This window comes from Ornithorhynchus anatinus, chromosome X2, assembly GCF_004115215.2.
Source record: "Ornithorhynchus anatinus isolate Pmale09 chromosome X2, mOrnAna1.pri.v4, whole genome shotgun sequence".
NCBI classification, from domain to species: Eukaryota; Metazoa; Chordata; class Mammalia; order Monotremata; family Ornithorhynchidae; genus Ornithorhynchus; species Ornithorhynchus anatinus.
The window spans coordinates 3,630,777-3,648,267 of record NC_041750.1 but is presented as its reverse complement, the minus strand read 5'-3'; the positions used below and the strand labels follow the sequence as shown (position 1 = coordinate 3,648,267).

The 17,491-nt window shown below is 53.5% G+C and overlaps 1 protein-coding gene across 4 annotated transcripts in view; it reads right to left on the bottom strand.

Moving 5' to 3' along the window:
* Positions 1 to 304: 304 nt before the first annotated feature.
* CPLX2 (complexin 2) overlaps positions 305 to 17,491 on the bottom strand; it is a 45,739-nt gene continuing 28,552 nt past the window's right edge. For 2 of the 4 annotated variants that reach the window (XM_029053126.2, XM_029053125.2), the window contains 3 exons: positions 5,680 to 5,796; positions 3,861 to 4,036; positions 305 to 632 (listed from right to left, as the gene is read on the bottom strand). In XM_029053126.2, coding sequence (XP_028908959.1) covers positions 432 to 632; positions 3,861 to 4,036; positions 5,680 to 5,710 — 408 coding nt within the window. In that variant the 5' untranslated portion in view covers positions 5,711 to 5,796 and the 3' untranslated portion in view covers positions 305 to 431. Of the gene's footprint in view, positions 633 to 3,860; positions 4,037 to 5,679; positions 5,797 to 10,400; positions 10,539 to 12,555; positions 12,678 to 17,491 lie in introns of those variants that run through there. The other 2 variants (XM_029053128.2, XM_029053127.2) reach the window with 2 other exon arrangements.

Sequence of the window (17,491 nt, the reverse complement as noted above, 5' to 3'; positions counted from 1 at the left end):
GGGAGGGGGGGTTCAGGGGACCCTGGCATCCTGGCAGTTCCCTCCTCCACTGCAGCCCTTGGGTTGGGGAGGGGGGCTCAGGGGACCCAGGCATCCTGGCAGTTCCCCTGTCCGCCCCAGCCTCTGGGTTGCGGGGGGCTCAGGGGACCCTGCAGTCCTGGCAGTTCTCCCATCCGCCCCAGCCCTCGGGGTTTTTTTGGGGGGGGGGGGAGGACCCCGGCGTCCTGGCAGTTCCCCGGCCCTCACCGGCGCTTGGCAGGGGACGGGGTGGGCAGGCAGGAGGAGGGGAAGACCCATCCAGATGTTTCCCCTTAGAGATTTCGTTTGAATTGAAAAGACGGGGAAAATATCAAAGGGATGAAAATAAAAGGGGGGAGGGAGGCGAGGGGAAGAGGGGTCAGGGGGTCGGGGAGGAGGCCCGAAGGCCCGGATTACTTTTTGAACATGTCCTGGAGCGGGCCGGGGAGGTACTTGAGCACTGTGTCCAGGATGCTCTCCTCCTCCTCTTCCTCCTCCTCGCCCCCGCAGCCCGCCGGGATGGCTTTCTTGGGGCGGGTCAGGCTACCCTCGCATGGCTGCTCCAGGGCCGCCTTCTCCTCCGCCTCCTTCTCCTCTTTCTTCTTCAGGCCGTACTGGAGAGAGAGACCCAGAGACAGAGACCCAGAGAGAGAGAGAGACAGAAAGATGGAATCGTGGACCGCCCTGCGACCATCAGCAGGACGGGCTGAGCGTTGTCCTGAGCACTGTGTGCGGAGAACTGCGCTGAGCACTGTGTGTGGAGACTGCTCTGAGCCCGGTGTTAGAGCGTTGAGCTGAACACTATGGGGGGCTGCGCTAAGCACTGTGTAAGGAGCCCTGCAATGACTGCTGTCTGTGGAGCATTCATTCGTATTTATAAATAATCGAGGTCGTTGTCAAGCGCTTACTATGTGCCAGGCACCGTACTAAGCGCTGGGATGGATCCAAGCAAATCGGGTTGGTCCTACGTGGGGCTCACAGTCTCAATCCCCATTTTACAGATGAGGCAACTGAGGCTCAGAGAAGTGAAGGGACTTGCCCACACAGGAGATGAGTGGCGGAGCCGAGATTAGAACCCATGACCTTCTGACTCCCAGGCCCGTGTGCTCTATCCACCACACCATGCTTACTGTGTGCAGAGCCCTGTACTAAGCGCTTGGGAGCGTGCAATAAAACAATAAACAGACACATTCCCTGCCCACAAGGACCTTACAATCTAGAGGGGGAGATGGACATTAGTATAAAGAAATAAAATTACAGATACGGACGTAAGTCCTATGGGGCGCATAGAGCACTTACAACACTATGAGGAGCACTGTGCTGAGCGCCTAATGTGCGCGGAGAGCTGCATCGAGCACTGACGGCGTGCAGAGCGAGGAATCGAGTACTGACTTTGTGTGGAGCGTTGTGATGAGTGCTGAGTGCCTACTGTGTGGATAACAGTAATGATTGTGGTACTTGTTAAGCGCCTACTCTGTGCCAATCAGCGTCCTAAGCGCTGGGGTAGAAACAAGCTAAGGAGGTCGGGCACAGTCCCTGGCCCCTATGGGGCTCACAGGCTAAGTAGGAGGGAGGCCAGCGCTTAGTACAGTGCTCTGCACATAGTAAGCAATTCAATAAATACTACTGAATGAACAGGGATCGAATCCCCATTTTACAGATGAGGTCACTGAGGCTCAGAGATGTCGAGGGGCTTTGCCCAAACCGGAAATAATAATAATTTTGGTATTTGTTAAGCGCTTACTGTGTGCCAAGCACTGGTCTGAGCGCTGGGTAGATAGAAGGGAATCAGGTTGTCCCACGTGGGGCTCACAGAAAGCAGATTGAAGCCTTGAAGACTCAATCTGGGAAGACCCCCTGGGGGAGGCGTCGTTGCGGGAAGGCTTTGAAGGTGGGGGAGGAGCGGAGAATCTCCCCCTCTGGACGGTAAACCACCGTCTATCACCACTGCTACATCCTCCTCTCCCAAGCGCTTAGTACAGTGCTCCGCACCCAGTTAAAACACTCAATAAATATTCGACTGACTGACGCCCCTGGCTTCCCAGCGAGAGGAACAGCGTGGCTTAGCCGAAAGAGCCCGGGCTTGGGCGTCGGAGGTCGTGGGTTCTAATCCCGGCTCCGCCCCTTGTCAGCTGAGTGGCTTTGGGCAAGTCACTTCACTTCTCTGGGCTTCAGTGACCTCATCTGGAAAATGGGGATGAAGACTGGGAGCCCCACGTGGGACAACCTGATGACCCTGTATCTCCCCCAGCGCTTAGAACAGTGCTCTGCACATAGTAGGCGCTTAACAAATACCAACATTATTATTCTCTGGGCTTCAGTGACCTCATCTGGAAAATGGGGATGAAGACTGGGAGCCCCACCTGGGACAACCTGATCACCTTGCCTCTCCCCCTGCGCTAAGGACAGTGCTTGGCACGTATTAAGCGCTTAACAAGTACCATCATTATGATGATGATGGTAATTATTATTATTATTATTCACCTGCCCAGGCCCTGGACCTGCCTCCCCCTCTCTCCCCTCGTGACAGGGAGGTGGGGGGAGGGAGAGGGAAGGGGGCAGATCTCTCCGGGTCAGAGACAGACCCGGGCAGCAGGGATCTAAGGCCCGAGATAAGAGACTGCCGGAGATCAAAGGCTTGGAGGCTTTTGAAAGCGCCGTTCTAACGCTGGCCAACAGATGAGAGATAATTTCGCTTTTTGTTTATTCCGGAGAGGCCTTGGCTACACACGCTTCTGCGGAGATGGAGTAGGGAGGGGATGCGGGGCCGGGGCCCCTTCTCCACTGGGAGCCCGTTGTTGGGCAGGGATTGTCTCTATCTGTTGTTGAGTTGTATTTTCCAAGCGCTTAGTACAGGGCTGGTCAGCGCTCAGTAAGTACGATTGGATGAATGAATGAGGCCAGACTTATCTGCTCCCCTCCTGTCCCCCAGGTTTCCTGCTCGAATCGTATTTTTTGGAGCGCTTACCGTGTGCAGAGCACTGTGCTAAGCGTTTGGTACTCCAGGCTGTGAGCTTCCCTAACTCAGTAAGCCTTTGACAAATACCATCATCGTTATGATTATTATATCTACTCCAGCGCTTAGAACAGTGCTCGGTATATAGTAAGCGCTTGACAAAAACCATCACTATTATTGAATCTCCCCCAGCGCTTAGAACAGTGCTTGGCACATAGTAAGCGCTTGACAGAAACCATAATCATTATTATTATTATTGTTGTATCTCCCCCAGCGCTTAGAACAATAATAATAATGATGGTATCAGTCAAGCGCTTACTATGTGCCAAGCACTGCTCTAAGCACTGGGGGAGATAGAACAATAATAATAATGATGGTATCAGTCAAGCGCTTACTATGTGCCAAGCACTGCTCTATCTCCCCCAGTGCTTAGAACAGTGCTTGGCACATAGTAAGCGCTTGACTGATACCATCATTACTATTATTGTTCTATCTCCCCCAGCGCTTAGAACAGTGCTTGGCACAGAGTAAGGGCTTGACAAATACCATTATTACTATTACTATTATTATATCTCCCCCAGCGCCTAGAACAGTGCTTGGGCATACAGTAAGTGCTTGACAAATACCATCATTATTATTATATCTCCCCCAGCGCTTAGAACAGTGCTTGACACATAGTACGCCCTTAACAAATACTGTCATTATTTATGATGTTCATTATTATTATTATCTGGTCATTTGCAATACGCTATAGGTCTATGCGTGCTATATGCAATGCAGACAGATCAGAAATAGTCCCAGTGGTGTGAACGTGTTGGGGGGAGGATTTGGGGGGTGTAGGGGTGTGGGGGGTTGTGTAGGGGTGTGCGTGGAGGGGAACACTGACCTTGTCTCGGATTTGCTGCCGCACCTTCTCCCTCTCGGCCTCCATGCGGGCGTGCTTGGCCTTCCTCTCCTCCTCCTGCTGGCGCAGAGCCTCCTGCCTCTCCTCCTCCTTCTTCTGGGCGTCGGGGTCCTTCTCCTCCTCGCCCCCCAGCATCTTCCCCATGTCCTTGGTGGCCCCTGGGCCGGGCGGACACACGACAGGCCCCGGGGCGCTCAGCACGCACCGGCCTGAACTCCAGCCCCCGCCCTGGCCTAGTGCTCCTTCAGCCCAGGGATGGTGTCTACTAATTCTGGTGTATGGTACTCTCCCAGCCGCTTAGTAGTCATTCAATCATATTTATTGAGCGCTTACTGTGTGCAGAGCGCTGTACTAAACGCTTGGAATGGACAATTCGGTAACAGATGGAGACAATCCCTTCCCAACGACGGGCTCACAGTCCAGAGGAAAGAGCCCGGGCTTGGGAGTCAGAGATCGTGGGTTCTAATCCCGGCCCTGCCACTTGTCTGCTGGGTGACTTTGGGCCAGCCGCTTAACTTCTCTGTGTCTCGGTTACCTCATCTGTAAAATGGGGATTAAAACCGTGAGCCCCACGTGGAACAAACTGATGACTTCGTATCTATCCCATATGTTACTATGGGACATAGTAAGCGCATAACAAATGCCATAGTTATTATACTATTATTATTAAGGTGAGGCAACAGCTGAATCCCAGCCAGTCTCCAGCCCAAAAATAGTTGATGTATTTCAATACGCAGGTTCCTTTTAACAACACCCTCCGTTCCCCTCCGTTCCCCGGGGTTGGAGGGTCTCTCTCCCCACCTCACCTCCAGCCCCGAGACCCTCCCAGAGGAGGGGGATGTCAGTTCTTGGGGGTTGGTATTACCCAGGGCTCCCATCTACCTCCTCTCCGGCCCTCCTTCCCTCCTCCGACCTAAGCAGCACCACCCTCCGTCTCCTCCAAGAGGCCTTCCCCGACTAAGCCCTCATTTCCTCTTCTCCCGCTCCCTTCTGCGTCGCCCTTGCAGGGATTCTGGGTCTCCTTGGATTTGCACCCCTTATTCACTTCTCAGTCCCACCGCAGTTCTGTCCCTATCCCTCATTTATTGATTTAGATCGATGTCTGTCTACCCCTCTAGACTGTAAGATGGGCAGGGACCGGGTCTACCAACTCTGTTCTACTGTACTCTCCCAAGATCTTAGTTCAGTGCTCTGCACACAGTAAGTGCTCAATAAACAGGACTGATTGATCATTTGGTCTGTGGCAAATCAGGGCCGTAAGAAGACCCTGGCCGTGGATTCGGGATCACATCTGGGATTTTTCCCTCAAGGATAGAATGGAGGTGGGGGGCTGGAGGTGGTTTAGAAGACCCTGCCCTACTTTAGGGGAGGTGGTCTGACCTAGCCATTGAAAGGACAGGGACAGGGGCTGTGTCCCACCTGATTAGCTTGCATCTACCCCAGCGCTTAATATTAATAATAATAATTATGGTATTTGTTAAATGCTATCGTAAACACTTTGAGAAGCAGCGTGGCCTAGTGGATAGAACCCGGGCCTGGGAATCAGAAGGACCGGGGTTCTGATTCCGGCTCCACCATTCGTCACCTGTGTAAGTCACTTCACTTCTCGGTGCCTCAGTTACCTCACCTGTAAAATGGGGACGAAGTCTGTGAACCCCATGTGATACATGGACTGTGTCCCACCTGATTACTTTGTATCTTCTCCAGCGCTTAGAACAGTGCCTGGCATCTTAACAAATGCCATTGAAAGGGAAAAAAAGGAGCTAATGGCTAAGGGTCCTGGCAGTGAATGAAAACTTACCCCCAAGGGCTTGCTTCATTACAAAATCCATGTTGCCTGGTGCAGTTAGCGAGGTTTAGCCAGCGGGCAAATGGTCATCCAGGGCTTTTCTGCTGGACGTCCTGGGGAAAATTCCACCTGGTCAAGAAGGAGAGAAAGAGTGTCAAAGGCCTGCAGGGTCCGGGGGCTGGGTTCTTGTGCCAGCTCTGTCACTGGCCTGTTAATTATTATTAATATAATTATTTATCTATTATTATAATCTAATAATAAGGTACTTGCTAAGCACATATTATGTGCCTAGCATTGTGATAGATAAAAAATAATCAGTCCCTGTCCCACACAGGGCTCACAGTATAAGGGAAGGAAAGAGAGCAGGAATTTCACCCCCATTTTACAGAAAAGATAACTGAGGTCCAGAGAGGTTAAGTGACTTACCCAAGGTCACATGGCAAGCATGGGGAGCAGCCGAGGATTAGAACCCGGATCTCCCGACTCTTTAACACCCGGGGTCAGCCGAAAAGCTCGGGACGAAATTCCAGCGTGAGCCCGCCAAGAAATCAGGGACCCCCGGGTGGGACAGGGACCGGGGGTCGACCTGCTGCTTGTGTCTTGACCCCAGCGCCTAGCACAGCGTAGGCATTCACCAGATTATTAACGGGAAGGAGAAAAGGGGAGGGCGAGCGGGTTTCTGGACTTTTAATTTTAGAAGTCTCCGGGAGAATCCGTCCAGCAGGGCATGTGGGTGGGGCAGAACTGGAGGTGGGTAGGGAACATCCTGCCTCGCTCTGCACCCCCTGGGAGGGCTTTGGGGTCGTTTCCCTGGCAGTATCCCCCTGCCCCTCCCCGGGTCCCAGACTCTGGCGGGAGAGAGAGGAGAGGGCTGAGCCTTTTGTGCTGGGCCTCTCCACTGGAGCCCTGGGCCAGCTGGCTTTGGAGCAGCTGTTTAAATAAGGAGCCGTGGAGATCATTTCCTGCCTCCCTCTGCAATGCCTCTTCTTCCTCCTCGTTCCGGGCTAGGAGATGCAGGCCTTCCTCACACACACAAAACACTCACCGACACACACAGACGCACAACCTGCCGCCTCTCCCCATTATCTTAATTAACCCTATTCCATCTGATCTCCCCACCTGGGCTGCGTTTGGGATTGTGGAAAGTGGAGGAGGGGGAAGGGAAGGGGAGGAGGTTGAGGGGAGAGGGAGGTTGCTGGGGCTCAAGGAGTAGGGGGCTGGTGTCTACACCCTGGAGATTTACTGGATCCAGGCCCCGGCATATGGGATCCGTTGGGGTGGGGCAGCGACCCCAGCGCTTAGAACAGTGCTTGGCACATAGTAAGCGGTTAACAAATACCATTATTATTATTCTCCGGGCCTCAGTTGCCACGTCTATAAAATGGGGATGAAGAGTGTGAGCCCCACGGGACAACCTGATTATACCTCGTTTCGACCCCAGGGCTTAGAACAATGTCGGGCACCTAATAAGCGCTTAACAAATACCATAATTATTATTACCAGCGCTTAGAACAGTGCTGGGCACCTAGTAGGCGCTTAAATACCATTCATCAGCATCATCAACGGGGCTTAGTGGAAAGAGCCCGGGTTTGGGAGTCGGAGAAGGTGGGTCCTAATCCCAGCTCCTCCACTTGTCTGCTGTGTGACCTCGGGCAGGTCACTTCACTTCTCTGTGCCTCAGTTCCCTCCTCTGTAAAATGGGGGTGAAGACTGTGAGCCCCACGTGGGACAACCCGATCACCTTGTGTCTGCTCCAGCGCTGAGAACAGTGCTTGGCACCTAGTAAGCGCTTAACAAATACCAACGTTATTATTATGAGAGCGCGGGTCCACGCGGCCCTGTGTACAGACTCGCACACGGAGCCAACCAAGTCGGAACCAAAATGGGTCACGGGCTGCGGATCTGCCCCCCGCATCCGCAAAATTAACCCCCCCCCCACCGGGGCTTTTTCCACCGGCGGCCTCTTCTTCCCCTCCTCTCCTTCCCCCTCTTCTCTTCGTGACTTCCCGGGGAGGCTAACGAGGCAATTAAAGCGGCCTGTCGACGCTCGCCCCAGGCGTTATGGCGACAGAACTATGGCTACCCGGGTCCCGCTGCCTAATAATAATAATAATAATGATGATGATAATCCTGGTTGTGGGATTCGTTAAGCGCTTAATATGTGCCAAGCACTGGGGTAGATTCAGAGTAATCGGGTCGTGCACAGTCCCTGTCCCGCATAGTAATAATTAGAATGGTATTTGTTAAGCTCTGACTCTGTACAAGCGCTGTTCTAAGCGCTGGATAATTGTGGTATTTGTTAAGCGCTTCCCGTGGACCAGACACTGTACTAGGCGCTGGGGTGGATTCAAGCAAATCGGGTTGGACACAGTCCCTGTCCCAGGTGGGGCTCACAATCTCAATCCCCATTTGGCAGATGAGGGAACTGAGGCCCAGAGAAGTGAAGTGACTTGCCCAAGGTCACACCGCAGACCAGTGGCGGAGTTGGGATTAGAACCCATGACTTCTTGACTTCCAGGCCTGTGCTCGATCCACTACGCCAGGCTGCTCACCGTCCCACTCATTCATTCATTCGTTTTTATGGAGCACTTACGGTGTGCAGAGCACAGGGGATCCCTACTTTGCAGATGAGGAAACTGAGGCCCAGAGAAGTGAAGTAATTTACCTAAGGCCACGCAGCAGGCAAGTGGAGGAGCGGGGATTAGAACCCAGGTCCTTCTGACTCCCCAGCCCCGAGCTCTTTCCATTAGACTAGGGGCTTGAGGCTGGGAAAGTGAGTTGGGGAGTGGGGGAAGTGCTGGGCCTCTACTTGCCGGGAAGAAAGGAGCAGGGGCAGGATGGCTTCCTTTTCCATTTCTACCCCCTGTGCTGTGTGACTTTAGGAAAATCCAGACCTTCTCTGGGCCTTGATTTTTCTACAGTCTTCAGCCCTCAGAGAGTTAGGAGGACTAAGCCAAGCTGCTTCTCTCCCGTGCACAGGGCATGGAGATCTGAGAAGGGGTGGGGGGCGGGGGAAGCAGCATAGCCTAGTGGCCTGGGAGACGGAAGGTCGTGGGTTCTAATCCCGGCTCCGCCACTCGTCTGCTGCGGGGCCTTGGGCAAATCACTTCACTTCTCTGGACCTCAGTTCCCTCATCTGTAAAATGGGGATTGAGACTAGAAGTCCCACGTGGGACAGGGACTGTGCCCCATCCCGTTTGCTTGTATCCACCCCAGCGTTTAATACAGTGCCTGGCACACAGAAAGCGTTTAACGAATAACACGACTGTTATAATTCCGTCGCCGACGCCCCACCTCTAGCTTTCCACCTTCCAGCCTCCATCTCCCCCCTCCCCCATCTGCTTTCTCCCACCCCCCGCCCCACTCCGGCCCTGGGTCGAATTGGACCCTCGCCCTTCCATCCCCAGGCCTCCCCTGGCTCAGCCCCTCTCTCAGATCAGTACAGCGCCTGGCGCCCAGTACAGCGCTCCGCACCCAGTAGGCGCTCAGTAAGTACCGTCGACTGACCTAGGAGCCCCTCGCCCTCCTAAGGGCAGACACAGACACCCACCCCTGGACAAGCACACACACACACACACAGCTGGAGGGGCACACGCGCACACACACGCTCATACACAAACGGGCGCTCCAGCATGCACACAAACACAAACACAGGTCCACGGGCCCACGCATGCCCACAGACACTCACAGACCCACAAAAAAAGCGCGCTCGCCGGCATGCACACAAACACAAACACACGTCCACACGCCCTCGCATGCACACTGACAGAGGCACAGACACACAAAGGCGCGCCAGCATGCACACACTCGCACACACACACAAACGCGCGCGCCAGCACGCACAGAAACACAAACACACGTCCACACTCCCCCACAAACACACGCACCCCCTACACACACACCCATACACACCCAGCCCGGTTGCAGCTGTCGGAAGAGGCCTCTCCTTTGATGTCTGGGAGGCTGATCTGTCCCCGCCCCCCGGGGCCTGGGGGGGGGGGGGGAGATTGGGTGGGGGGTCTCCAGTCTCCGGGGGGAGACTTGGGGTGGGGTCTCTGTCTCTCTGCCGTCGAGGACTGGCCCTCAGGCAGCCCCGTTGGGACCCCAGCACCGAGGCGGGACCCCCAGCCCCCTCTACCCCCACCCCGCAGCCCCCCACCCCAAATCAGAGGGAACTTCCACCCCGCGGGACCCCCCGTCTTCCTCACACCCCCCCCGGGCCCCTCCTAATTAATTCGCACCTACCCCAGCGTTTAGAACAGTGTTGGACTTAACAGACACCTCCCTCCCCCCCCCGAAAAAAAATTCCCCCCCCAAATCCCACCCAGTCCTAGTCTTCTCCGGGCATCCTTGCACCTCCAGGCTGGAGGAGAGGTCGTGTGTCCCTCCCAAAGCCCCCCACCCCTAAATATAATAATGATGGCATTTGTTAAGCGCTTACTATGTGCGAAGCACCGGGGAGGGGTGCCCCTTCTGGGCATCCAAGAAGTTCCTAACGACGACCCCCGGGCCCACGTGCCCCCCGGCCCCCGACCCCAGACCCCCCAACCAGAAGAGGGGAAACCTTTCCTCTTCCCCCTTTCAGGCTTCTCTTCCCCCCAGCCCCCTCCCAGAGCCGGCCAGGGGACCCCGGAGACCCCCGACCCCCCCAACCCCTTGAGCGGGGAGCTGGCCCTTGCGCCGCCCGGGCCCGGCCGGATTCCCACTCGGCTCCCGGCCGCCTTTCGACCCACCGCCGCCGTCGTTCGACCCGCTGCCACCGCCTTCCAGGTGCAACTACTCCGCTGGCTGAGCGAGCCCGGAGCTCCCGCCGCCTCCGCTCCACCCTCCTCCAAACGCTCTGCTCCGCCCGCGACGCGCTGCTTCTCCCCTCTCGGATGGGAAATTCAAACCAGCTCCCTCCCTTCCCTCTCCCCTTTCCCTCCTCCTCCTCCTCCCTCTCCCTTCCTCCCTCCATCTCCCTCCCCCTTCTCCCTCCTTTCTTTTTTCTCTCCCTCCTCATAGCTGTCCCTTTCCCTCTCCCCCTCACTCCTTTTTATTCCTTTTTCTCCCCATGTCCGTCCCTGACCTTTTTTTCCGTCTTTCTCTCTTTCTTCTAATCAGTAAATCATATTTATTGAGCGCTTATTGTGCGCAGAATACTGCACTAAGCGCCTGGGACAATCCTTGTCGCTTTTTCTTTCTCTCCCTCTCTGTCAGGCTACATCGCTACCTGCCAATCTCTCTTTTTCTCCGTCTCTCTCCCTTTCCCCCCTCCTCTTCCCACCTCATTCTTCTCCCCCTTCTTCTCCTCTTCCCTTCTCCCCCTCTCTATCTTATCTCCCTCCTTCTTCCTCCACATTATCTCAGTGGGATAGGGAGAGGTAAAGACGGGGAGTCTTGGGGGGGGGAAACTGAGTCCAGGGTCTAATTCCCTTCTGTCCCTGGGGTCAGGGAGGCGGAGAGAGGATGGTCTTCATGTGGGGGGTCCTTCCTGTGAGGTCCAGAGCTTCCCTTTTTGAAGAGAATGCCTCTTTCTTTCCCTCCCCTTTTCCCCTTTCTTCCCGTTGGGTCCCTTTCATTCATTTTCAGTCTTATTTATTGAGTGCATACAAGTGTGCAGAGCAATGTACGAAGCGCTGGGGAGAATACCAAATAACAATAAACGGACACAGTCCCTGTCCACAACCAGCTTAGAGCTCCCCGCCTCACTGTCCGAAGAGTGCCTCAGTGGCGAGAGCCCGGGCTTGGGAGTCGTGGGTTCTAATCCCGACTCCGTCACTTGTCAGCTGTGTGACTTTGGGCCAGTCACTTCACTTCTCTGTGCCTCAGTTCCCTCCTCTCTAAAATGGGGGTGAAGACTGTGAGCCCCACGTGGGACAACCTGATTACCTGGTAACTCCCCCAGCGCTTAGAACAGTGCTTGGCACATAGTATGCGCTTAACAAATGCCATCATTATCATGATGCCTGTCGGTCAATCAGTCAGTCGAATTTATTGAGCCCTTCCCTGTGTGTAGAGCACCGGAGAGCACCACACAACAATAAGCAGACACATTCCCTGCCCACAACGAGTTGACGGTCTAGAGGGGGGAGGCGGACATTAGTAGAAATAAATAAATGGCAGATGATTGGGCATAAGTGGTGCGGGGCTGGGGGTGGGGGGGGATGAAGAAAGGGAGCAAGGCGGAAGAGGCAGAAGGGAGTGGGAGAAGAGGAAAGGAGGGCTTAGTCAGGGAAGGCCTCTTGGAGGAGATGGGCCTTCAATAAGACTTTGAAGAAGGGGAGAGTCATGGTCGGAGAAGAAGAGGGAGGGCGTTCCAGGACAGAGGCAGCAATGAGGTTAACAGCTCCAGGCTGCCTCCCCAGTAAACTCGCTTTTTTCTTGCATTTGTTATTACCATTACTATCATTCAGTAATAATGGCATTTGTTAAGCGCTTACTGAGTGGAGGACACTATACTAAGTGCTGGCGGAGATACGAGTGAATCAGGTTAGACAGAGTCCATGTCCCACATGGGGTTCACATTCTTAATCCCCATTTTACAGACGAAGTAACTGGGGCACAGAGAGGTTAAGTGACTTGCCCGAGATCACACAGCAGACAAATGGCGGAGCCGGGATTAGAACCCAGGTCCTCTGACTCCCAGGCCCATGCTTTTTCCACGACACCTTGCTGCTCCCCTCTCGCTGTGGGCAGGAAACGTGTCTACCAGCTCTGTTATACTGTACACCCCCAAGCGCTTAGTACAGTGCTCTGCACACAATAAGCCCTCAGTAAATACCTTGATTGACTGATGGATGGACCTTCACCACAGGGTCCAGATTCTTGCCTCTTGGGATATCTGGCAGAACTGTCGATCCACATCAGAAGCAAAAAATAAAATAAAGAAATCCAGAAACGCCTGACCTGCCCGTTCAAGACTCTGCAGCAGATCTCTCCTTCTTCGGTTCCTCTCTGTCCTCTCACCTCACCCCAGCTCTTACCCTTCCGAGTTCACCTACTCAGTGCGTTCGCTGTGGTCTCTCCGTTGTCCGACCCCCTGTTCACGCCCTTCCCCCTTCCTGGATTTTCCCTCCCACGTCAAATCTGCTCAAATGGATCCCTCCCTGTCTTTGAAAACTCCTATAAACGCTTGCCCACCGCCCCCCACCCCGCCCTCCCTCTCTAATCTTCTCCAAGAAACTGCCACGTTCCTCATTTGCACATAGCCGTTTGGATTGTTCCTGTATTTATTCCCTCTCCCACCCCCTTGGTGAGACTGTATAATCACCCCTTGAATCTGGAGAGCTTTTTTACTTTTCCAGCGGGGGCCTCTCACCTAGCGGATTTCATTTTGTCCCCATTCACCTCCCTAGAAGGGAGGGACAGTCAGGCTTATTAACACCCATTTTACAGATGAGAAAACCGAAACCAAGAGGGGTTGAGTGATTTGCCCAACGCCACGCATCGGACCGCCGGCCGAGCTGGGGCTACAACCTGGATTCCCTCCCCTCCCCAGTTTCCAGACCCAGGGGTGTCCTCCTGCACCCCGCTCTCTCCCTTCATGGGGGTGAGGAGTTGAGCTAAACGTTGGGATTCTTGAGCTTTGTTCTCGGTCCACTAAACCACCCTGATGGTCCTGGCCAAGTCCGTCCCCACCCGAACCTCCATTTCTCCACCTGGAAAATGGGTAGAGTCTCTTTTATTCTCCCATCTGCACCCCGCTCTAAGAACAGAAGATGATTTATCAGGGTTTGGAGTCGCTGACACCGGGTGCCCCCTTCCCCGCCCCCCCCCCCAAAAAGAATTACTTTACACTTTTATGAAAATCTACTTTTCCACATGGCTTTTCAAGATGGATATTTTTACCCTGACATTTCTGTTCTTTCCCATTCCCCGATGTCTCACTAGAGAAACTTGAATTCACACCCAGGCCAACATCCTTGTGCCATATTGGCTGCTTGGAATTTTTCTGTAGCTTCCAAATGTTAGACCCCAGCCAACGGCGAGGGCAAATAGGCTGATTTTTCTTCACCTACCGGTCCAGAAAGAGACAACGAAGCGAGCCGCCTAAGAGCCACCCTCTGGTGACCGAACTACGGGTATTTCTATCCTTGACACCCTTTGTAAAGGCCATTTCCTAGCTTTAATTTTTATTTACTAGCAGAACCAACAGCAATCTGGGAAGCCCATATTTTAACAGATTTTAATGATACATGCTTTGACGGCAGTCTCAGGACTAATCACTAAAGCTAATGATAGTACTTCGTGTGAGGAGACCTAGGAACAATGTGGAAAGAATTAAAATGTCAAACACACCAAATATGTTGATATCTTGGGCTTTTGCTGGGCTCCCTGCTCCAGACACACGCGGATTTTCCTCCTGTGGAAATACACGTCTAACCCCTGAAGCTCGGGTTGGGGGTGGGAGGGATGGGGAAAGATGAGGGATTGGGGAGACACTGGAAAATTTCAGCTTGCCCACCGTCCAGATTGGGCTGGGGTTTGTGGAGATTTGGGTTGGGAATGTGGGTCTCTCTCTTCCAGATATCTTAGAGGCTTTTCTCTCCTAGTTCAGATGGGAAACTGAGACCCAAGAAACTCCAGACCACAGCAGACACAGCCTCCGAGAAGTGGCTGGGCGTGGTGGAAAGCCCGCGGGGCCGGAACTCAGGAGACCTGGGTTCAAATCTCGGCCCTGCCCCTCTCCTGCTGAGTGACCTTGGACAAGTCACTTGACGTCTCTGGGCCTCAGTCCGGAGGTTAACTATCCATTCTCCCTCCCCCTTAGGCTGTGAGCCTCATGTAGGTCAGGGGCCGTGACTGATCCGATGACATCGTATCAACCCCGGAGCTTAGCACAGGCCTTGGCACAGGGTAAGCCCCTGAATACCATTAGTATTGTTGTTAGCATTATTACTGCAAATAATAATACTAATCACAGCCATGATACGGTCAGTTGGAAGGGTGGGTCTGGAGATTGGCTCCGACCGGAAAGTAACTGGGCAGGTGTGTCTGTTTGTGTGTCTGTGTGAGTGTGTGTGTTGGGGGACCTAGCTTCTTTTCAGCTAGCTCCATCCACACCCAGAGAGGACTATGGAAAAAGAGAAGTTGGGGGGTGGGGGAAATTCTCTCTCCTCCAAGTGCCTTAGGTCACCCACTCACTGCTATTCTTGGAGCTTGTGGTGGTGGTGGTGGGGGGATCACCTTTAATTTGGTTCGGAGAGGAGGTGGAGAGGGGAGAGAGGTGGATAGATGGATGGATGGATAGGGAGACAGACAGAGAAAGAAAGAGTTTGAAGGATGTACAGATATCAATCAAGGGAGAGCTAGAAAAACGGACCGAAGGGCCATGAAGAAGAGGGGTCCACGGGCCACCAGGGATGTTTGGAAATAAGGGGAATGGAAAGGTGCCTTTTTTCGTTCCTACCTATACATCCCCGCCAGCCGGCTCCCACAGCTGTTTAGCATGTTCTGCTGCAGCTGAATGCAGCACAGACACTGGAGGTGGGGGTGGGAGAGGAGAGTGCCAAAGAGAGAGAAAGCCGCTCTGCAGGTGGCCCCGACGTTCAGAGCCTCAGTTCCACGAGCAGGGCCGCTCCGCATCGGCCTCTCTGCCCCACCCCGGGGCTCGGCCTCCGACAGGGGCACCCCGGGACCCTGGAAGAAATTGGGTGCCGCTTGTTCTCCTGACACGCCTTAGGGATGGGCCAACCCACACCTCTGATTCTCCGCTTTCCAACCCTGCCTCTTTCTCAGTGGCCCAACACGGGTCATCCCGTACTTCTGACCCCTCTTCCTCCCTGACTGTCCTCCAGTGACCCAGCAAGGGTCATCCAACACCCCTGACTCTCCCCTCTCCATCTCCGATTCTCCCCTCGTGACCCAGGAGGGACCATCCAACACACCTGACTGTCCCCTCTCCATCCCCGACTCTCCCCAAGTGACCCAATATGGACCAGCCAAAGCCCCTGATTCTCTCCCACCTCTCCAGCTTCTTCCAGCACTCCATCCCCACCGAATGACATAGAAAACACCACAGGATCCTACCATTCTGGAATACCCCGTCAATCACTCAGTCAATGATAATTATTGAATGCGTGTTGGGTAGGGATTTTCTCTGTTGCCGAATTGTACTTTCCAAGGGCTTAGTACAGTGCTCTGCACACAGTAAGCGCTCAGTAAATTCGATTGAATGGATGTACGGCCCTGCACTAGGCGCTTGGGAGAGGACAATAAAATAGTGTTAGCAGGAACGATCTCTGCCCCCAAGGGGCTTACAGTCTACTGTGTGCAAAGCCCTGGACTAATCACTAGGGAGAATAATGATGGCATTTGCTGAGCGCTTACTATGTGCCAAGCGCTGTTCTAAGCACTGGAATAATAATAGTCATGACGGTGGTATTTGTTAAGCTCTTACTATGCGCCAGGCACTATTCCAAGCACTGGGGAGATACAAGACGATCAGGTTGTCCCACGTGGGGCTCACAGTCTTAATGCCCATTTTCCAGATGAGGTAACTGAGGCACTGAGAAGTGAAGTGGCTTGCCCCAAGTCACCCAGCTGACAAGTGGAGGAGTGGGGATTAGAACCCACGACCTCTGACTCCCAAGCCCGCGCTCTTTCCACTGAGCCACGCTGCCTCTCCTACAATAGAGTCAGCAGATACCATCTCTGCCCACGAGGAGCTATTCTTTTCCTTTAAAATTGATGATGAGTCTCTCAACTTCTCAGGGCAACCAGGTTAACTCTTAGAGATGTGAAATTCTGACTTTGAGCAAGTCACATAATAATAATAATCATATTTTTGAGGGTATTTTAAAGTGCCTACAATGTGCCAGACACTGAACTAAGCATCTGGGTAGATACAAGCTTATCAGGTTGGACATAGTCCGTGTCTTATTTGGGGCTCACTGCATTGGTTAAGCACTTCCTTCTGTGCCAAGCACTGTACTGAGCACTGAGGTAGATATAAGATAGTCAAGTCCCAAGGGAGGCTCACAGTCTAAATAGGAGGGGGAACAGGTATTGAACTCTCATTTTGCAGATGAGGGAACTGAGGCGCAGAGGAGTTAAGTGACCTGCGGGAGGTCACACAGCAGGTAAGTGTCAGAGCCAGGATTAAAACCCAGGTCTTGAGCCTCAGTTTCTTCATGACGACAGAACAAGAAAAGGGAAGTAAAAGATCTTGGGCAAAATAAGAGCACTGCACAATCTCAAGAGGTTGTCATGACTGATGGTTATTAATATATTTTGGAGTGGTGCCAGAAAGACCCGAGTCGAGATAAAAAGATGGGCGATTTCTCTGCTCTGTCCCCGGTCTGCTGTGTGACCTTGGGTAAATTGTTTTACCTCTCTGGAACTCAGTTTCTTCTTCCATAAAATGGGGTTCACAGTCTTCATCCCCATTTTACAGACGAGGTAACCGAGGGGCAGAGAAGTTAAGTGAATTGTTCAAGGTCACACAGCAGTCAAGCAGCAGAGCCACTTAAAATAAATTATGGATACGTACATAGTAAGTGCTGTGGGGCTGAGGGTGGGGTGAATCAAGAGTACAGATCCAAATACATAGGCAACCCAGAAGGGAGAGGGAACTGGCGAAATGAAGACTGAGATGGGGAAGGCCTCTTGGAGGAGATGGGATTTTTATAAGGTTTTGAGGGTGGGGAGAGTGATGGTCTGACATATGAAGGGGGAGGGAGGTTCAGGACAGAGGGAGGTCGTGGGCGAGGGATTAGCTGCAAGGTAGGCGAGATGGAGGCCCCGTTAGTAGGTTGGCACTGGAGGAGCGAAGTGGTCGGGTTGGGCTGTGGTAGGAAATCAGTGAGGTTAAGGAAGGTGGGGGTGAACTGATTGAATGCCT